The sequence below is a fragment of the Electrophorus electricus genome, unplaced genomic scaffold (assembly GCF_041902795.1).
Source record: "Electrophorus electricus isolate QZ-2024a unplaced genomic scaffold, ASM4190279v1 Scaffold96, whole genome shotgun sequence".
NCBI classification, from domain to species: Eukaryota; Metazoa; Chordata; class Actinopteri; order Gymnotiformes; family Gymnotidae; genus Electrophorus; species Electrophorus electricus.
This window is the reverse complement of record NW_027658813.1, coordinates 212,483-229,440: the sequence shown is the minus strand read 5'-3', so window position 1 is coordinate 229,440 and position 16,958 is coordinate 212,483. Positions and strand designations below refer to the sequence as shown.

Below are 16,958 nucleotides of genomic sequence, written 5' to 3'. Positions count from 1 at the left end.
AATTTTACATGCACACACAGAATTACAAAAAAGGAAAAATAAGGTTAAAAATTAGAGAACGTACTATTTTGAATGCAGCTCCAAACTCAACAAGCTACTTTACCTTTTTTTTCTTTATGTAGCTGTGAATCTTATTTATTTGTGTTAGGCTACAAGTTGTTTTCTATTCCATATTCCAATTTCCATCAATATATTGTAGTATTTGTATGAAACCACCAAATTGATAAATCTTGGAATAGCCTACTGTCTTCTCCCATAGCTGTATTGGAAGGATTTAAAAATGAAAGAACCTGAAATACTAAATTGCAGTTGAATAAAATAACCTAACCTAAACTTTGTATTCTTTTAGACAGGATTAATGTACTGTCAGGTGTTTTATCTTCAAACTCAAGTCTTCACCATATCCAGATTCCCCCCTGATTTAACAGACTGGTCAGAGAGTAGGACCTAACAAATAGAAAGGATTCACTAGAGAGGGTCGGTTGTCAGAGAAAAGAGAGACAGTGTGCTGTTCTGGTTACAACCTCCCACGAAGCAGAAAGGGACCAGTGGGTTAAAAGGGTATGACATATCTTGTTCACCTGAAAGTAATTCATGACATGTGCTGACCCCAAAACTCTTTGGTAAACTGCACAACATGGGGCATTATAGTAGATATAACAGGGAAGATAAAAACACTTTCAAAATCGCAGACACAGATGTAATCAAACGCCTAATGTTCCAAGCATTAGTGCAAGATGTTTAAAATATATTTTACATACAGCTGAATTGGTAAAGCTAGGTATCTATCTTAGATTAATTTTCTTGCATGGTGTAGCTAACATTATAACATTGACTCACACTAAAATGATCTTTAAAATATCTACAAAGTGTTTGTAACACTACATGTTTCTTGGCAACATATCTACAACATTTAGTTTCCATTGTTAGAAAGGTTGTCTGTTGTTTGGCGTTAAGAGATAATTTATCATATTCCCAAAGCAGATATTGTGATAAAGGTCTCACTGTTCCCTGTGCCTGCATGTGAAGTTTGTCTTAATTAAGCTGTTGAAACCTTAGGGAACTGTTTCTTCCTTGCCACTGAAAATCACCTTGCGTGTTTACTTCAAGCTCAGCGAGGCAATGGCATCCTGTTGACTTATCTCTCCTTTGTAAGCACGCAAACAGTAAAAAGGTGGGGTTTTGTGCAAAACATATGTAACTGTTTTTAATAATCTGGGGTCAGTGTGTGCTTTTCTAGAGTTGTTTCACAAGCATTTTAGTGAAAAATATATTCAAACTGAATTCTATCCAATCTATCTCTCTAATGTCTCTAATAATAGGGCCGTGTGGTTTTGCTTATGGAAACCAGGCAGTTAGACAGTGTGTCGAATGTTTAATGAAGGGAGAAGATTATGAAGTCTTGGGTAATGTTATCACTGTGGAATTAGACACCCGTCTTGTTTTTATACCTCTTGGTGAAAAAAAATGACCCGAGAAGTTCTGATCAAAGGAATCTAGAAATTTTATAGACAAAATTTAAGATATAACCAAAGATGAAAGTTACAGCCTTACATTTCTTACATTACTGCCCTTCTGCAGACCTGAACTGTTTTGCCTAATGTGTAAGTTTTGAGTCACTTCATTTTTATAACATGACCCCCCCCATTATTTTTCATGTTGAACTGTTTCAGTACTATTTTCATTGTAATTTAGTTGCATAAAATTGCACAATGTCCTGTACATTTTTGTTAAGAAAGCATTGTGTACTGAGCTACAACAGAACAGATGTCCAATTAAAATAAAGGAATATCATGGTTAGCTACATGCTTACTTATAAATGTTCAATAATAAGGGACTGTTTTTTGTTGTTGCTGCTTTAGTTTAGTGTGGAAGATCTCACTACCTCCTTGAGGCTGAATCAGTTAGTTAGCCAACAACTTTAAAAACGACTAATACGTTAAAGTTAAATACAAGCGGAAATATCGTACCTACTCGGTTAGAACGCATTGGCTTCTGATGAAACGTTAACACATTGAGTGAGCTGGCTAAAATAGCTAAGTAGCTAGCTAACAGTAATGTTTATTACCGCCGTAGCTAGGTTAGCTAGATAGAACCAAGTTAACGCGATTATACAGCAAGGAGACCATAAATAATTGTTAAGCTACCAGCACTTTAAGAAAACCATAAACATTCTAAGTATCTTGCTAAAAACGTTTACTTCTTAGTTCTTTGCTCAACCTAGCTATTGACCTTCACAAAGCTATCTAATAATACTTAAGTCAAATGTTAAAAATCAGAAGGTCATTCACAGTAGCTGCTCATGGCCGAGATCAAATCACCTGTCTGAATCCTGATGATGCTAGCTAGGTAGCTAGCTAGACGGGTACCATTAGCTTGATGACATGCTAACGGCTCGCTATTGTGGTTAATGTTCGCAAGCTCGCTAGCTAACTACAGTTGCTGCTAAAAATAAACTTTGCCAGGATGTGCCGACTGTCTATGTAACGTTAGCAACAAACTAGTCCAGCGCGCTCTACTACAATCAAGCAGTGTGAAAATATTACGAAACTGATGTTAATTACCTGTATTCAACCTTTTGGATGTGCCAACGAGGTCTAATGTATCGCAGTAGCGGAGATCAACACGCTAGTGACAGAAGCCTTGAGCGTTTGTCAGGAAAAACAAACACAAAAGAGGTTCTGTCTGCGTAACTTCCGGGAGAAGGGTGCACTAAATAGCACTCCAGAAAAAAACAACAACCCAATCACATTACCATTTCAAAATGTGCATGTCACAAATGTCATTTTCCCTATATAGTATGTGTTTATAATTCAATTTGCTTTATACCACGCGCCTCTTTCTCTTTAATCTCTGTTCCACTACACAATAAGGTAGTGGTGTGATTAGTTGTGGTAGGCTGTAAGAGCTTCTTTGTGGATGTTGAGACAAGATTTGTTTTTGTTATTGATCTTTTTCATGTATATACAGTCTTTGGCATATGATAACTGCTGCTGGAAACTAGAAATGTAATATATTTCAATCGCCTAGCATATTTACATAACTGTTCTGTTAACTGAGTGGTACAATTTTTATCCTATACTGATCGCACATCAGACTGGAGCATATTTATGCTAGATTCCAGTTTGGCATGGCATGAATGAGAAAGCATGATTAGTCTATCCAACATGCTGTTTCATAAATTGTAGTGTGACGAAATGTGTGCATTTGTTAGTGAGGGCAGAAGTTAAACACACAGCCATGTTGCATGAGTTACACGTCATTGTCACTAATTACTTGGGAATGGGCCACCAAAAAATCCAGCTAGAAGCAGCCCTGTTATCAAAAGCGTATTGATGAAAGACTAGAAAATAGCTAACCCAAATACAACATGCACACTACAGTATAAATGGCAGTATATACATTTCACTGGGGATAAATATCAAGATGTAGACGTATACAATATGTAGAAGTAAATGAAACATTTTACAGTATACAATTCTATTTGCAAAATGAATTAAAATTTGTGACATGTAAGGTACAGTTTTGTAAACATGACAGTTCACTAGGCTGTGTGAATTGCTTCAGCAGTAATTACATTTCTAAGTTTTTCCTAATTCCTAATCACTATTTGCTCCTAAATGACTCCTTTCTTACTGATATTTTGATCTCATTGCTTATTTTGTTGTTGTGCTGTCTGGTGTTGACCATTTAAGGACAGATACCTCCTTCAAGTCTTGATTCCTCTTGAGGATTCTTTGTTACACCCATAGTTTTACCTTGCCAATGTCACCTTTGGCTTGCTCAGTGGGGGGTCCAGACTCTGACATCAGTAAAGCTGTTTTGTTACAATGAATGTAGTAAAAGGTGCTACAGAAATAAATTTGAATTCAATTGAACTGGTTTTCATCAGGACTGCAGAGGATTGTGGTTCAGCAAAGATATGCCATTGGGAAAGAAACAGGTCAGATGCTGGTTAGTATTGGTTTTGAATGCTTTAAAGTGTTTTCCATTGGGGAGTTTCTGAAATAAGTGACATCCAGGTGAAGGGATTTGCAGAACTTTTGGAGTTTCTAGAGTGATGAAGCTCAGCAAGGAATGAGAAAGAGAAAAGAGAGAAAGAGAAAGATGACTTTCTGAGCGCACTCAATGATATGCTGCAGCTGGTTTCTGGACTGTGCATTAGTGGAGCCTAAAATGTAATTAAGCTTTTGATTAAGACATACCTGCGCTTCTGTACTTTCTTTGTAATAGTAGAATCCTGCATCTGAAATGAATTTGCAGGATTCCACTGCATTGACCAGTTTCTTAATGACTAATGAGGAGGGTGCAAGAGGATGCTTCCTGAAGTACATTATAATTTCCACATCTTGGTGGTGTTGAGATCCAGGTTGTTTAAGACACAGACACACTAAATTAGGTATATCTGGGAAAGTTCACTATTGGCTCACTCTAGGCTTAATTCTAAAACTAAAATATATATTTCTTTAACTTCACTTGGGATTCTCTGAATCTATGTAGACCCAGAACTAATGTATGCATCTGGTGTCTACAAAAAAGCTACAGTTCAGAATTACAAAATAACTCTATTTAATACCAAACATAGTTTGGAATCTGGAGGGTTCCATACACCCTGGAACATAACATTGTTTTAGTGTGGATGCAAAAGATGCAAAAGATTTGAAATTACCCACAAACCACGGACATACGGGTGAAATTTAGAAAACCTGCTGAGCTTTTTTTTAGAGTACAGACATCCATTGGGATTTTATACCATGTAAATGTCCTTAAACAGAGATATGGACGCAGAATAACGTTATTGTGAACAGCTACACATAAGAAGAGTTGTTGTATCGTTATAGGCCATTTGAATGAACATAATTTATGGTCCAATACGGTCAAGCATATTTGGTCACAATTCCCATATTTTCACGCGCGAGGTCGAATCTTCGCGGTTACGAGAACTCGCGTCACCATGGAAGCAGTTGTTTTTTGACATAGTGTTTTTTTGATTCCAGACGATGAACTGTGATGAACGATGGTCTGAGAAGAAAATTCCGAGCAAGTCTATGTGTTTACATATACCCAACTTTCAAGATCGTACTGGAATTCAAAAGAGGAAAGTGCTTTTTATTCTTGTTGGAGAACACAGTCTTTGTAAATATCCTAATTGTCAACAATACTGGACAGTGTTGCTTGAACTGTAGCGTTACTGCGATTGCGATTGCTAACCTAGGTTAACTAGCTTAGCTAGTTAGCTAACGGATTCTTTCCAAGTTGAGCTCCTGACAAACTGACTTGGTGATATAGCACCTATCCAACACGCTGCTGAAGTGCGCTAGCTAGCCAACTGGCTATATTGCTTTTCCAAATCAGTGATTGGATCAATGAGTCTGATCAATGATGATTTATGCGCTAATATCGCCGGAGTTACACGAACAACTCCTTGATCACGAGAACTACCAGAGCCGAACAAATGGGGTAGAAGAGCTGAAGAACATTATTTCAGAGCTGGACTTGAAAACCGTTTCCTCTGACAGTATTGTGGAATTCATCAATTTTTTACGTAGACTTCTGGATGATACAAACTTCAAAGTCTTGTATGGCACTTTACAGGTTATCAGCCTCCTGGTTCAAAACCTGGACTACGCCGTGGACAGACATTATAAACAGATTGTATGTGTGGCCCTCAAAACTTTGGGGGACGCACGGACTGTTCCCCGGAATGAGTACATGAATATTTTTCGTCACCTCATGAGGATTGTAGGTCCACAGAAAGTTTTGGAACTTGTAATAGGACAGCTAAGGCACAAAAATTCCAGAGTCAGAGAAGATGTCATCAACATCATCACAGCTGCTATGCTCACACACCCCAGAAAAGACTTCAATATCCCTAATCTGTGTTCTGTAGTGGCTCCTTATCTTGCAGACAATAAAAAGAGGGTCCGACATGCTGCTCTGGAGCTCTTTGCTGTTTTTGACTGCTGTCTTGACACAGGAAAAAAACAGCTACTCATGAAGGCCATTGACAGGTTGGACTTCACTGGAGATGTGGAGGGACTTATGGCTGCAGTACAGGCACGAAGAGCCAGACATATTCTCCCCCGATTGTCTGCAGATGGTATGGTGGAATACGCACTGGTCATCCCCAAGCCTGGTCAACGGCGAATACCTCAGTTTGGCTCTGGAGCTGACCTGAACTGGGTTATTAATGGAGGGAAAGTTAACAGTGCACAGAGCCACCACACAGAACCAGATTCGGATCGACTGAGTGGCTACGGCAGCTTTGGTTCTCTTACAGATGGCCTCCAGTCACACAAGAGAGTAGTTAGCGCTAGGAAGGCGAAAAACAAGCTACCCTGGGAGAGGTCTTTCCTCCCATGTTTAGTAAACAAGCAGCCTTGCAGTGCATCAAATGCAAAGTTATCTGATAAGGTGGGTGATTACCTCATGAAGTTAATTTTACATGCACACACAGAATTACAAAAAAGGAAAAATAAGGTTAAAAATGAGAGAATGTACTATTTTGAATGCAGCTCCAAACTCAACAAGCTACTTTACCTTTTTTTTCCTTTATGTAGCTGTGAATCTTATTTATTTGTGTTAGGCTACAAGTTTTCTATTCCATATTCCAATTTCCATCAACATTACTTCTTACATTACTGCCCTTCTGCAGACCTGAACTGTTTTGCCTAATGTGTAAGTTTTGAGTCACTTCATTTTTATAACATGACCCCCATTATTTTTCATGTTGAACTGTTTCAGTACTATTTTCATTGTAATTTAGTTGCATAAAATTGCACAATGTCCTGTACATTTTTGTTAAGAAAGCATTGTGTACTGAGCTACAACAGAACAGATGTCTATTTAAAAAAAGGAATATCATGGTTTGCTACATGCTTACTTATAAATGTTCAGTAATAAGGGACTGTTTTTTGTTGTTGCTGCTTTAGTTTAGTGTGGAAGATCTCACTACCTCCTTGAGGCTGAATCAGAAAAACTGTGGCACAAACTCTGGTAAGTAAATGTCTCTTTGTTTTCTCTTTGTGTCCTCTATTTTAGATTTGTCCTATTTTCTTACTAGGTTTTCAACATACAACCTATAAATACATGTTGATTTGTATTCCCATGTCTCTTGTGTCTTTTACTGTTTCTGCCTTTACTCATGCTTTCATTTTCACACCTTAAATTAGCAGCTAATTATCTAGCTAATTAGTGTGTGTGTGTGTGTGCGTGCGTGCGTGCGCGTGCGTGCGTGCGTGTGTGTGTGTGTGTTAATTTATCTGGACATTTGTCCTTGAACATGCCACCCAGACTTGTAACATGTAGGTCAAGACATGAAATGAAAATGTTAACTCATTGTTAAGTTTTAAATGTGTATGAGTACATGGAATACATTGAAGTGGGTTTCTATCAGTATTCGGACTGCTGCTATTAATATGGGCGTTCTTCAGTACTTTTCAATATTCCTGTACTTTATGGAAAAAAAATTTGGCATCATGAAAAATATCCTAAAATCCACACCGAAGCATTAACACAATGTAGCAGTGTGTGGATTATGAAACATGGGAGTAGTATTTATTAGAAACACTAGAGGAAGTCTGAATTTGAGTGTATTTCATGCTCCAGTACTAATTTTAGCAGTGATATGTTTGTAGATGACTGAGTAGAGCACACTAGAGTGGGCACCATGACCACCCACATGCAGGGTGGGTTTACGGTGAAACACATTATTTGTTGGGCAGTTTTGTTTAGCCTAGGATGATAATGCTTCCTACCATTGATATAGAAGCTTAGTATAATACTGGCTATACATGTATATTGATTATAGTTGTCACTTTGTCATTATTTTAACCCGCCCCAACAAACAAACAAAACATTGTCATGTTGCTTTGCTGGCTTCTGATACCACATCTAGATGGCTGCAAACGCAATCATCTATATAACATGGCTTCTTTAATATGCTGGGTGAAACAAGGCCAGTGTTGAGCTCTGGTGTGCTGCAGCGGTCTGTGTGATGTAAGGAATTTGTGATTTTTACCAAGTCCTATTTTAGTTGGCATTGACATTATAAGACTGCAGGCAAGACTAGACTTGAATCTTTTATTGCAGTCTGTTGATAAAAGATCCCACCTGCACTGTTCAAATCCAAGAAGAGCCTACAGAGGTCTCCTGTAAACAATGTAACCATATGATTAAGTTTTCTTAAAATTATGTTAAAGTCTTTAGTTATAAAATCTAAATTGCTATTGCTCACTTTTTGTTTACCGCTTAGTTGTTTTTTGGTATGCATTTGTAGTCTGATGTGTGCCTATTAGTTACATATGCTGAGCTGATGCTTCAAATTGTCCTCAAGTTTCCTGTTTCTGTTTCATTCTCCAGATTCAGTAGAGCCTTTCCAGCCCGATGCTCCAGGATGGAAAAGAGAGACAGTGGGTAGACTTTGTCGAAGCGGTAGCCTTGGTGCGGACCCAGATATTTTAAAAGCAGCTAATCTCAGTGATTCTGACAGAGGTGACTTGTTGATGTTGATTTTACTTTATTTATATATACAAAATGTAGAAAATAGCACATTTGCATAATTTTTGCAATAGATTTGTTTTGTTGTAAAATATTGCTAAATAGAATAATTGGAATCAAGGCATCACTTGACCATAAACTTCACTCACTGAGTGTCAAATGAAAGGAGCTACTGAACATTATTTGCTGCCAAATGAATAGTCATGGAAGATTCTCTTGAGAATAGATGCTCTTTTCCATACAGGTTTGCCCAAAGCCAACCGCTTGCTGTCTGGTAACCCCAGTGTAGAGCGCACCTTTTCAGTTCCTTCCAATCCACCCCCCCCCGGGTCTTTTCTGCTGCCCTCCTACCCTCTGGCCACTCTTCCGGGAGTGCAGCTGACTCCCACCCTGCCTCGTAGATGCCATGCAAACTCCTCACTGTCCATGTCCAATACATGGCCCAACAAGCGAGATACGATCCCTCGTCACAGGGACCCCAGCTCATGGGGGGATAAAACAGGTGAGGGCATAGCTACATTGCTTAGAAAATGTGTCTTTGTTCAGTGGGAAACTGCCAAAGCATTTTTGGCTCTTCAGTATTTAGCAGTGTCAGAATTAAAAATGAATCATACTGAAATATCAAATTGTATTGAAATGTAAGATTTCAGGATTCAATTAAAAAAAAAAAAGAAACTGAATCATTGTTGGGTCACACATTTACATGAGCTCTACTTAATCTGGAATGGATGTCTTGCTTTCAGTTATTCTTTGTTATATCTTTGTGATATCTAATCACATTTTGAGTAAGAACTTGATAGTTGGTAACAAGGATGCCAATTACAGGATGAAAATGTAAACTGTTTACTGTGATTGTAATGCAGCTGCCTTCACTTTTGACTGGTGTGTTTCTCCATATGTGAAGTACACAGAGGTTGATGTGGCTTTGCCTTAAACTGACACTTTTTTACCACCATGACAGGAGTTTTTGGCTTCACTGGTGCTCCCTGCTACCCTGGAGTGACTCTGTCCCCAGAACAGGAGGAGTTGGTAAGAAAACCCCCCAGGGAGCCACTGATTGGGGTGTATGGCCATGCTGTTTCAGCTGGCCATATGGATTCGGAAGAAAGCACTGAGCCAGAAAAAGCAGCGGTGAGACAATGTTTATTTTGTTTTATTGAACAATCTGCTAATATTTATTGATTCCCTTTACTTTAATCTTTCCTAACTTCAGCAGTGGTTTTTGAATGTGCTGTTGATATGGAATGACTTTGTTGCCAGTTTGACAGTAAAATTTTGATAAAATAACGATTTGATAAGATTTTAATGCAAATTGACTCCTACGTTGCATAATTTCAGTCCGGTCCTCCAGGTTCTGATTGACAGTCTTGAATAGAGATGCTATGTGGTTATTCATGTATGTGTATTTGTTGGAGAGGGTAAAGCCGTTTAGGTTTGCAAGGGTTAAGATGCATCAACATCGTCTGGAGCAGCAAGAAGTTCCGCCTATACAGGGGGAGTGGCAGAACATGCAACGATTGAAGCAGAACTTTAGACACATGGCATTTGACGTGGGCTCAGACGACACGGCATCTCTGAAAGGTAACGGTTGACCTCAATGAATGCTCCTCCTCGTGCTTACTGAGACTCATGGAAGCTCTGTAGTCACCATAGCCTGTTAATCTCCTTCCCATCAGATTTGCAGCGCAACGGTAGTGTTCTAGCATCCACGAAGGCTGAACTCCTGGATGATTTGCCCTCGAGCCCCAACAGCACACACGCACCCAGAAGCCTGGTCAAAAGTTTCATTCGTCCCAGCCCTCCCACGGCTCCTTCCAGACGCATGCTGCCACGACGCCAACAAGCCCCCAGTCTGAACAGAGCATGTCCACCCCTTTCAAACTGCTCTGGTGAGTGTCACCTGTTATTCTGCGCTTCATGCATGGTCACTGCTCTTGAGTAAATAGATTTGCTCTAAACGCTGTATCACACAATTGTGTTTTAAAGGCCCTGCACAGTTGTTTGTTTAAAAATGCAAAAAAACAAAAAAAAACCCAACCATATATATTCCAAAGAATGTTAAATATTCCAGTCACCTTCCTACTATCATTTTTTTAAACCATAAAACGACATTAAAAAGAGTGTTGTCCTTTTACCATTCTGCTGTTTGGGCGTGGACCTCAGAGGATTCATTGACAGCCTCTGTGTGAAAAGCTATTAGGGATTTTGGTCAACAGCAGAATCCTTGCTGTGTTTAAATAGACTAATCAATTAGAGGACACCACAGTTCGTATTTTAAGAATACATTTATAGCAATATCATCTGTGCATTTATTACATATTGATCATGTTTACATTAAAGCTATTAAGGAACGTTAGCTAACTAGCGTATATTCGGCTGGTTAATCAGGTCTAGCTAACAGGCTTTGACTACGCATGGAGAGAGCTAAACATGGGACAGGCAGAGACTGGTGGCAATTTCAAATAGTGTTGGTGTATCATAACGTTATAAAAAATACATTTGTTGACCCAAATTGCACAAAATTAGCAAACGTTTGCATGTACTAACGTTTTGTTATATTTTCCATTACTTGCTACGGTATTGAATAAAGTGTCGAATGAAAACAATGGCTGTTAATTAATATCAAAGACTTACTAACTTATCAATATTACCTCCAGTAAGTGTGGGGAAAGGTGTTGTGTTTCAGTTATAGTCGGCAGGCAAATCTAGAGCTGTATTGAGCTCAGTTTGCAAATTATTTCACAGTAAAATGCTTGCTACAAACTCTTGTATTGGGTGTCACTTAGACCCCAGAAAGAAATTTGAGCAACCTTGATTTGGTCTTGTTTTCTGGAATAAAATGTAGAGTAACCCTTTTCCCGTTTGTATACAAAAACTGAGCATTTGTATGTACATGTCATCTCTGTTCCTTGAAAAGAGCTATGTGCAGTGATTGAAGTGTAGTAGGGTCAGTTGATTTCACAGTTCATGTATATGCAATATTACATAGCTTATGATTCCCTATAGTCAATTAGTGTTATCTGTGACATCAAAGATAACACCACATAAAGTGTAAGTCCTAAATAGAAGTTAGGCGGTATAGAAAAAATAAAACAATTAGAGGTTGTTTTATGCACTCTACAATGCCCAATAACTACTGAACTGAAGCAGAAGTATGAAGATAATCACATACTTCCAGCTAATACAACATTTTGAGTAAGGAGAAAAAATACTGTGCAAGGCCATTAAATGTAGTTGGCCATCTTGAATAATGTTATGTTTTGCAGTCAAGTTGATTTGAAACAAAGTTGAACTGGTAGCCCTAAAATAAGTAGTCAGTTTGTTTGTGGTGCGGTATTCCTCTTTAGATGAACTCACACCAGGAACCCCCAGGAAGAATCCCCATGAGCAGCTGGCTTTGCGGCCGTTCTCTAAACCGGACCTTGCTGTCACTCAGAGCTTCAGACTGCTTAGCTCTGATGACTGGTAAATCTCATACCTGTAAAATTATGACGCATTTGGCTAGGGTCAAGTAAAACAGTTTAGTAATTTATGATTTTCTGCATATATGATACATATGCTTAGAAATTAGTAAAGTGATTTTATCACTATCACTTTTTTCCTTTTGTCCCCTCTTTCATAATCTTTTTTCAGTTATGATAACCTACTTTTACAGTTTGTGTTTGTCCAATATTTTCATACAGGGAGAAGAAGATTGATGGCCTGATACTCATGCGTAGTTTAGCACGGTATCACTCTGATGTGCTTAGTAGTAGGCTTCATGATGTCTGCCTTGTTCTTAATCAAGAGGTAAGTGACTATATCTGCTCACTATTGCGTCTGACTCCTTGTAACTTCCTGTGAATCTGTCTGATTCCTAAAATTAACCTATAATACCATTAAATTTTTTGTCATACACCATCAGCCTATGTTATTGAGACATTGCTGCCAAAAACTACACAGATCTTTCAGTAAAGTTAGTATAATGCTTGAAATTATTATAAAAATAATTTTCATCTAAGGGCATTTTAGATGCCATATTTAACTGTAATAATGAGTGATGAAGCCATTTCTTGGCATAACACAAGCTGGAATGTCTTCCTTCCCCCAGGTTCAGAACCTACGCTCTGGAGTGTCACGCGTGGCGGTGGTGACCTTGGGAGAGTTGTACTCTGGCCTGCAGAAAAGTATGGACCAGGAGGTGGAAGCTACAGCCAAGGTCCTCCTCCACAAAGCAGGAGAGTCCAATGCTTTTATTAGGCAGGATGTGGACACAGCCCTGGACTGCATGGTGCAGAACTGCACCCCCACCCGAAGCATGAACGCTCTTCTCGCTGGAGGACTCGGGTCAGTTAACTTGCAGTTAGCTTTCAGCTATAGCTTTCATCTAGCTGCAGCAGTCAAGAGGCCAACAAATGAGAGCGCTTTGGCTGCTGTTTGCTATTATTTTCACTTATCCTTTGGTGTTTCGAAATGTTTTTTGGCATTGGACAGTATTTTTGTTGATTTATCCTCTTAAAGATTTTTTTTAAAGCCATCAAATAGAATAGGATAATTTGATTATGCCTTTAGTTCATAGATAAGTGTATTAAGTTACTTTAAAGATGAAAGAGTTAAACATTGCACTGTATACATTGACTAGATTACTACATATTTGTTATTATGTCATACTTTTTTGAGTGCCTTTAAATATTTCCTTCTCTTTTCTCGTTTGTGTTCTCCTCAAAAGTCATTTGAATGCTGCAGTAAGAAAGTGCACTTCTCAGCATTTGGCTACTTTGATAGAAAAGATTGGCGCTGACCGCTTATTGTCTGGGACAAAAGGTGTGACTAATCGAATTCTACCTGCAGTCTCCAAATTGGCGCAAGACTCTTCCCAAGAAACCAGGTTGGTACCAGGATCAGATGGAAAACTATCAAAGCTTTTCACATGCCCAGATAGTAATCTTTTGGTTTATTCTTTTAGTCTCCCAACTATGACACTCTGAAGTCAGCAAATGCAGCTAAATTGTAGAGTAATAGAAGTTTTTTAGACACAGAGTGTCTTGGCAACTGGAATTGTGTCCTGGTAAAATAAATATACTAATAAATATTGGACTCTGCTTAATTGTAGTAAATGTAGTAGACTGGTACAATTTGTTGGTGTGCTGTGAGTCACCCTTAAGTTCCTCCCTCATGGTTCTCTCATGGGAACGGGGCTGTTATTTGTCTCAGGTACTTTGGTCGCCGCATGCTACTGTTCCTTTCGTCTCATCACGACTTTGATAAGATGGTGGAAAAGTACATCCCTACCAAAGACCTGCCCACCATCAGGGCCACTGTCCTCACTCTGAAATCCAAGGTGACAATTCAGCACATATATTTGTATATATGATTAGGATTTTTAATTCCATTCAGCCACTATGCTGTAAGCTTACTGACTAAACAAAGCTTATTCACTAAACTTATTCACAGTATTAGTGAAACCCACCTCAGAGCTGACAAGGTAGACAAATGTTTTAAACAAATACTAAAGTACAGAGCAGTGCAAGGCACCACACATTGTACACAGCAGTATGTATATGCAGCAAATATATTAAGCCAAAATCATATATTAAAGATGTCAGTGTACAAAAAGATGAGGCAATACAGTTGTCTCCTAGTAAATAGTTTGTGATCTCCCATTATAATAGTTCAAATATTGTATTTACAGTAAGGTATAGATATTGCACAGTGCAGTCCCAGACCCAGTAGTTAGAAACAAAGTATGAAAGAACATTTGGTCTTCATTATCTGGAGAGTCATCACCCAGTGATGCTGATGTGGATTTAGGTCCCGGGTGAGAAGCCTCAGGATACCCCTTCAGCTCGAGGCAGGCGCTATATCCCTTGCGGTGGAATGAGGTATGCCTCCTCTATAAACCGTCAACCTCAGATTGTCAGCAGGTGAATTTTTAAACAATCAAAGCAAAAAACATGAGTTCCTATTGAAACTGCTTTAATCTTTCTACTTTTTGATGGTGATTATGTTGTTGTTATTGTTGTTGTTGTTGTTGTTGTTTTAAATTTATTGTAACCACATTAAATTTCTTTTTATTACAATAAACCAATCCTTACATTTTCTCTCTTGTTGTGTGTGTTCAGCAAAGATGCCAGCAAAGCACAGGTCCACAGCATTGCAGACAAGACCAAGTACATCAAACAGCTTAAATACACAGACAGGACAAGGTCCAGGTGTGGGATCCTCCCAACTGTACGTGGCGGGCCAAACCACATGACTCGCGGGAGATGAGCGTTCTGTGACACTTATTGCCAAGGTGCTATTTAAACAGACTGTGAGCACACAAGGGGTCACTGACTTATGGCATGAAGCTGAACTCAGAATCAGAACAGAATGACCTCAGCAGCACTCTAGGAAGCCAATCTGATATATTCAACACTTGCTGTCTGCAGAGATGCTGAGAAGTGCTTTGCCAATTCTGTTTGATGTGTTATGAGTTATGCTTAGAGTTATGATGCCCACAAGCTGCTGTCATTTGAGGTGCATTAGTGCTGGAGGACAGGTGGAGTTTAGCAAGTAAATATGGTTGTAGCCATATTATCAACAAGGATAATGGAGTTGAGCCTGTGCAGACTTTGCTAAGATGTTGTGTATACATTTGGCTGTCAGCTGGGCCATGCACTGAACTGACCAAGTATTTTTTCTTTAACTGGAATAAAAAAATGTAAATGTTTTCAAGAATAACACGCTTCATGTGATGTTTTATGGTTTATTGTTTAAAAAATTAATGATATAGAAGTCTATTTTGGTCATGACATCAGTATGGTAAAAAATTAAATACTGGAATTAATTAAAAAAATTAAATACATGGAACAGGATAATCACAACATGATTATACAACAAATTTAATTTATATATCCAAAATGTATTAATTTTATGAGATACAATCTAGTAGTTCCTTTCTGTGATATGAAAAATATTTTGTAAAAGGGTGCTATCTGTTGTAGTTACTGATTCTTATTTTCACTTCTTATATATATATTCCTGTTAGATCATATAGAAAATTGGTCATTGTTAGTATGGCATACTCCCTTGTGTAACCCTTTTCTTTGACACGCCACCCAGCACAATATCCTTAGATTCAGCCTTAACCTTTAGGTCCTTATATGTATTGACACCCACAGTATAAGCTGTGCAATGACTGATAAATTATTTTGCTTTATACACACTACTCCAGTGTGACATTTATTTCTGTGTTCCTTTCAATAAAAAATAATCACATCATTGTGGTACAAAATTTCTTCAACAAAATTCCCTTGCTAAACAAGAGAATTCATTCTAAAAATGTGGATGATGGCAGCTGTCCCTAAACATTGTCAATTCACATCAGAGTGTAACTGGCAAACTGTCAAGACTACTGCAGCTACACATTCTTCTGTTTGAAAATGTGTGAAGATGATCACTGTAGATCATTGAGGCACCTCTATCACTGCAGATCAAACTGCCACTGATTTTACCCCTGATTTCCACTACCTGAATGCACAGACTTTCATTCTTAAAAGGAATGAACTGAAACAAAATGCTATTTGAAAAGAATTATTGCTCATACTCTGGGGAGCTCAGATTAGATTTTAGGACATTCTCATTTACAAACAGTCTATCTATTTTTCTATTTTTATTTTTCACTATCTCAGGAAATTGCCTATGTTTATAAATGCTTACAGCTGATATCTGTCATGAACTGAAACAAAAAAGGGGTCAATCTGACATTTTAGAACTTGAAAGTTGTACAATGGATAAGATAATGTTGTCTTGACATCATGCTCAGAACAAAGAAACAGTAACCTCCCCAAGAAGCAAGAAACCTCCAACATACACTTCCAAAAGGGCTCAGTAACTGGCAAAAGTGGCACAGTGACTTCTGTTGAGCTGTAACTCACAACCGCAAGGGCCTCTGTGAATTATGACTGCAATCTGAAGCATTAGTGCCTTTAATCTCATGAAAAAGCCTTAGCAGCACGCAGCCCATTGGCTGAAATAAGATAACCCAGCGCAACCTGGTTTTATGTGATAAAGGAGCCCTGACAAACAGAAACACAAGGTGTTACCTTTTTGGGCACATGTATGAAAAGCATGTGCAACGCACAATTATAAGTCAAGTTGAATCCCTGTGTAAAAGGACTGGGAAAAGTGAAATATATACTGGAGAGTGTGATGAATAATTAGGATCTTCTGAGTCTACCATATGGCACTTCTATTAACACTTATAATCATATCCATATTCTGCTATACAGTATCCATACGATGAGGGGTGGTGCCTGTGGTAGATTATGTTATATAGTTGTGCCTATAGTATTTGATTTGCTCCCCTGATAAGCCTTGTAATCCTGGAAATCCCTGCATTGTCATTTTAGTCACTCACTGGGAAGAGGCTGAGTTTTGTTAGAAGTTACAAGAGGTGGGTGTGGATTGTTTTACTTAGCCTTTATTGTTCTGCCAGT

General features: G+C 38.4%; 1 protein-coding gene across 1 annotated transcript; it reads left to right on the top strand.

Moving 5' to 3' along the window:
* The first annotated feature begins 5,320 nt into the window (after positions 1-5,320).
* LOC145656903 (TOG array regulator of axonemal microtubules protein 1-like) lies at positions 5,321-14,748 on the top strand. The gene is made up of 15 exons (XM_081709812.1): positions 5,321-6,414; positions 6,933-6,996; positions 8,362-8,493; positions 8,744-9,078; positions 9,290-9,302; positions 9,461-9,628; positions 9,910-10,080; positions 10,176-10,388; positions 11,847-11,964; positions 12,183-12,288; positions 12,590-12,825; positions 13,208-13,366; positions 13,693-13,819; positions 14,290-14,402; positions 14,601-14,748. The coding sequence occupies exons 1-15, from the start codon at positions 5,380-5,382 to the stop codon at positions 14,746-14,748; spliced, it is 3,138 nt and encodes a 1,045-aa protein (XP_081565938.1). The 5' UTR covers positions 5,321-5,379.
* The last annotated feature ends 2,210 nt before the right edge of the window (positions 14,749-16,958 follow it).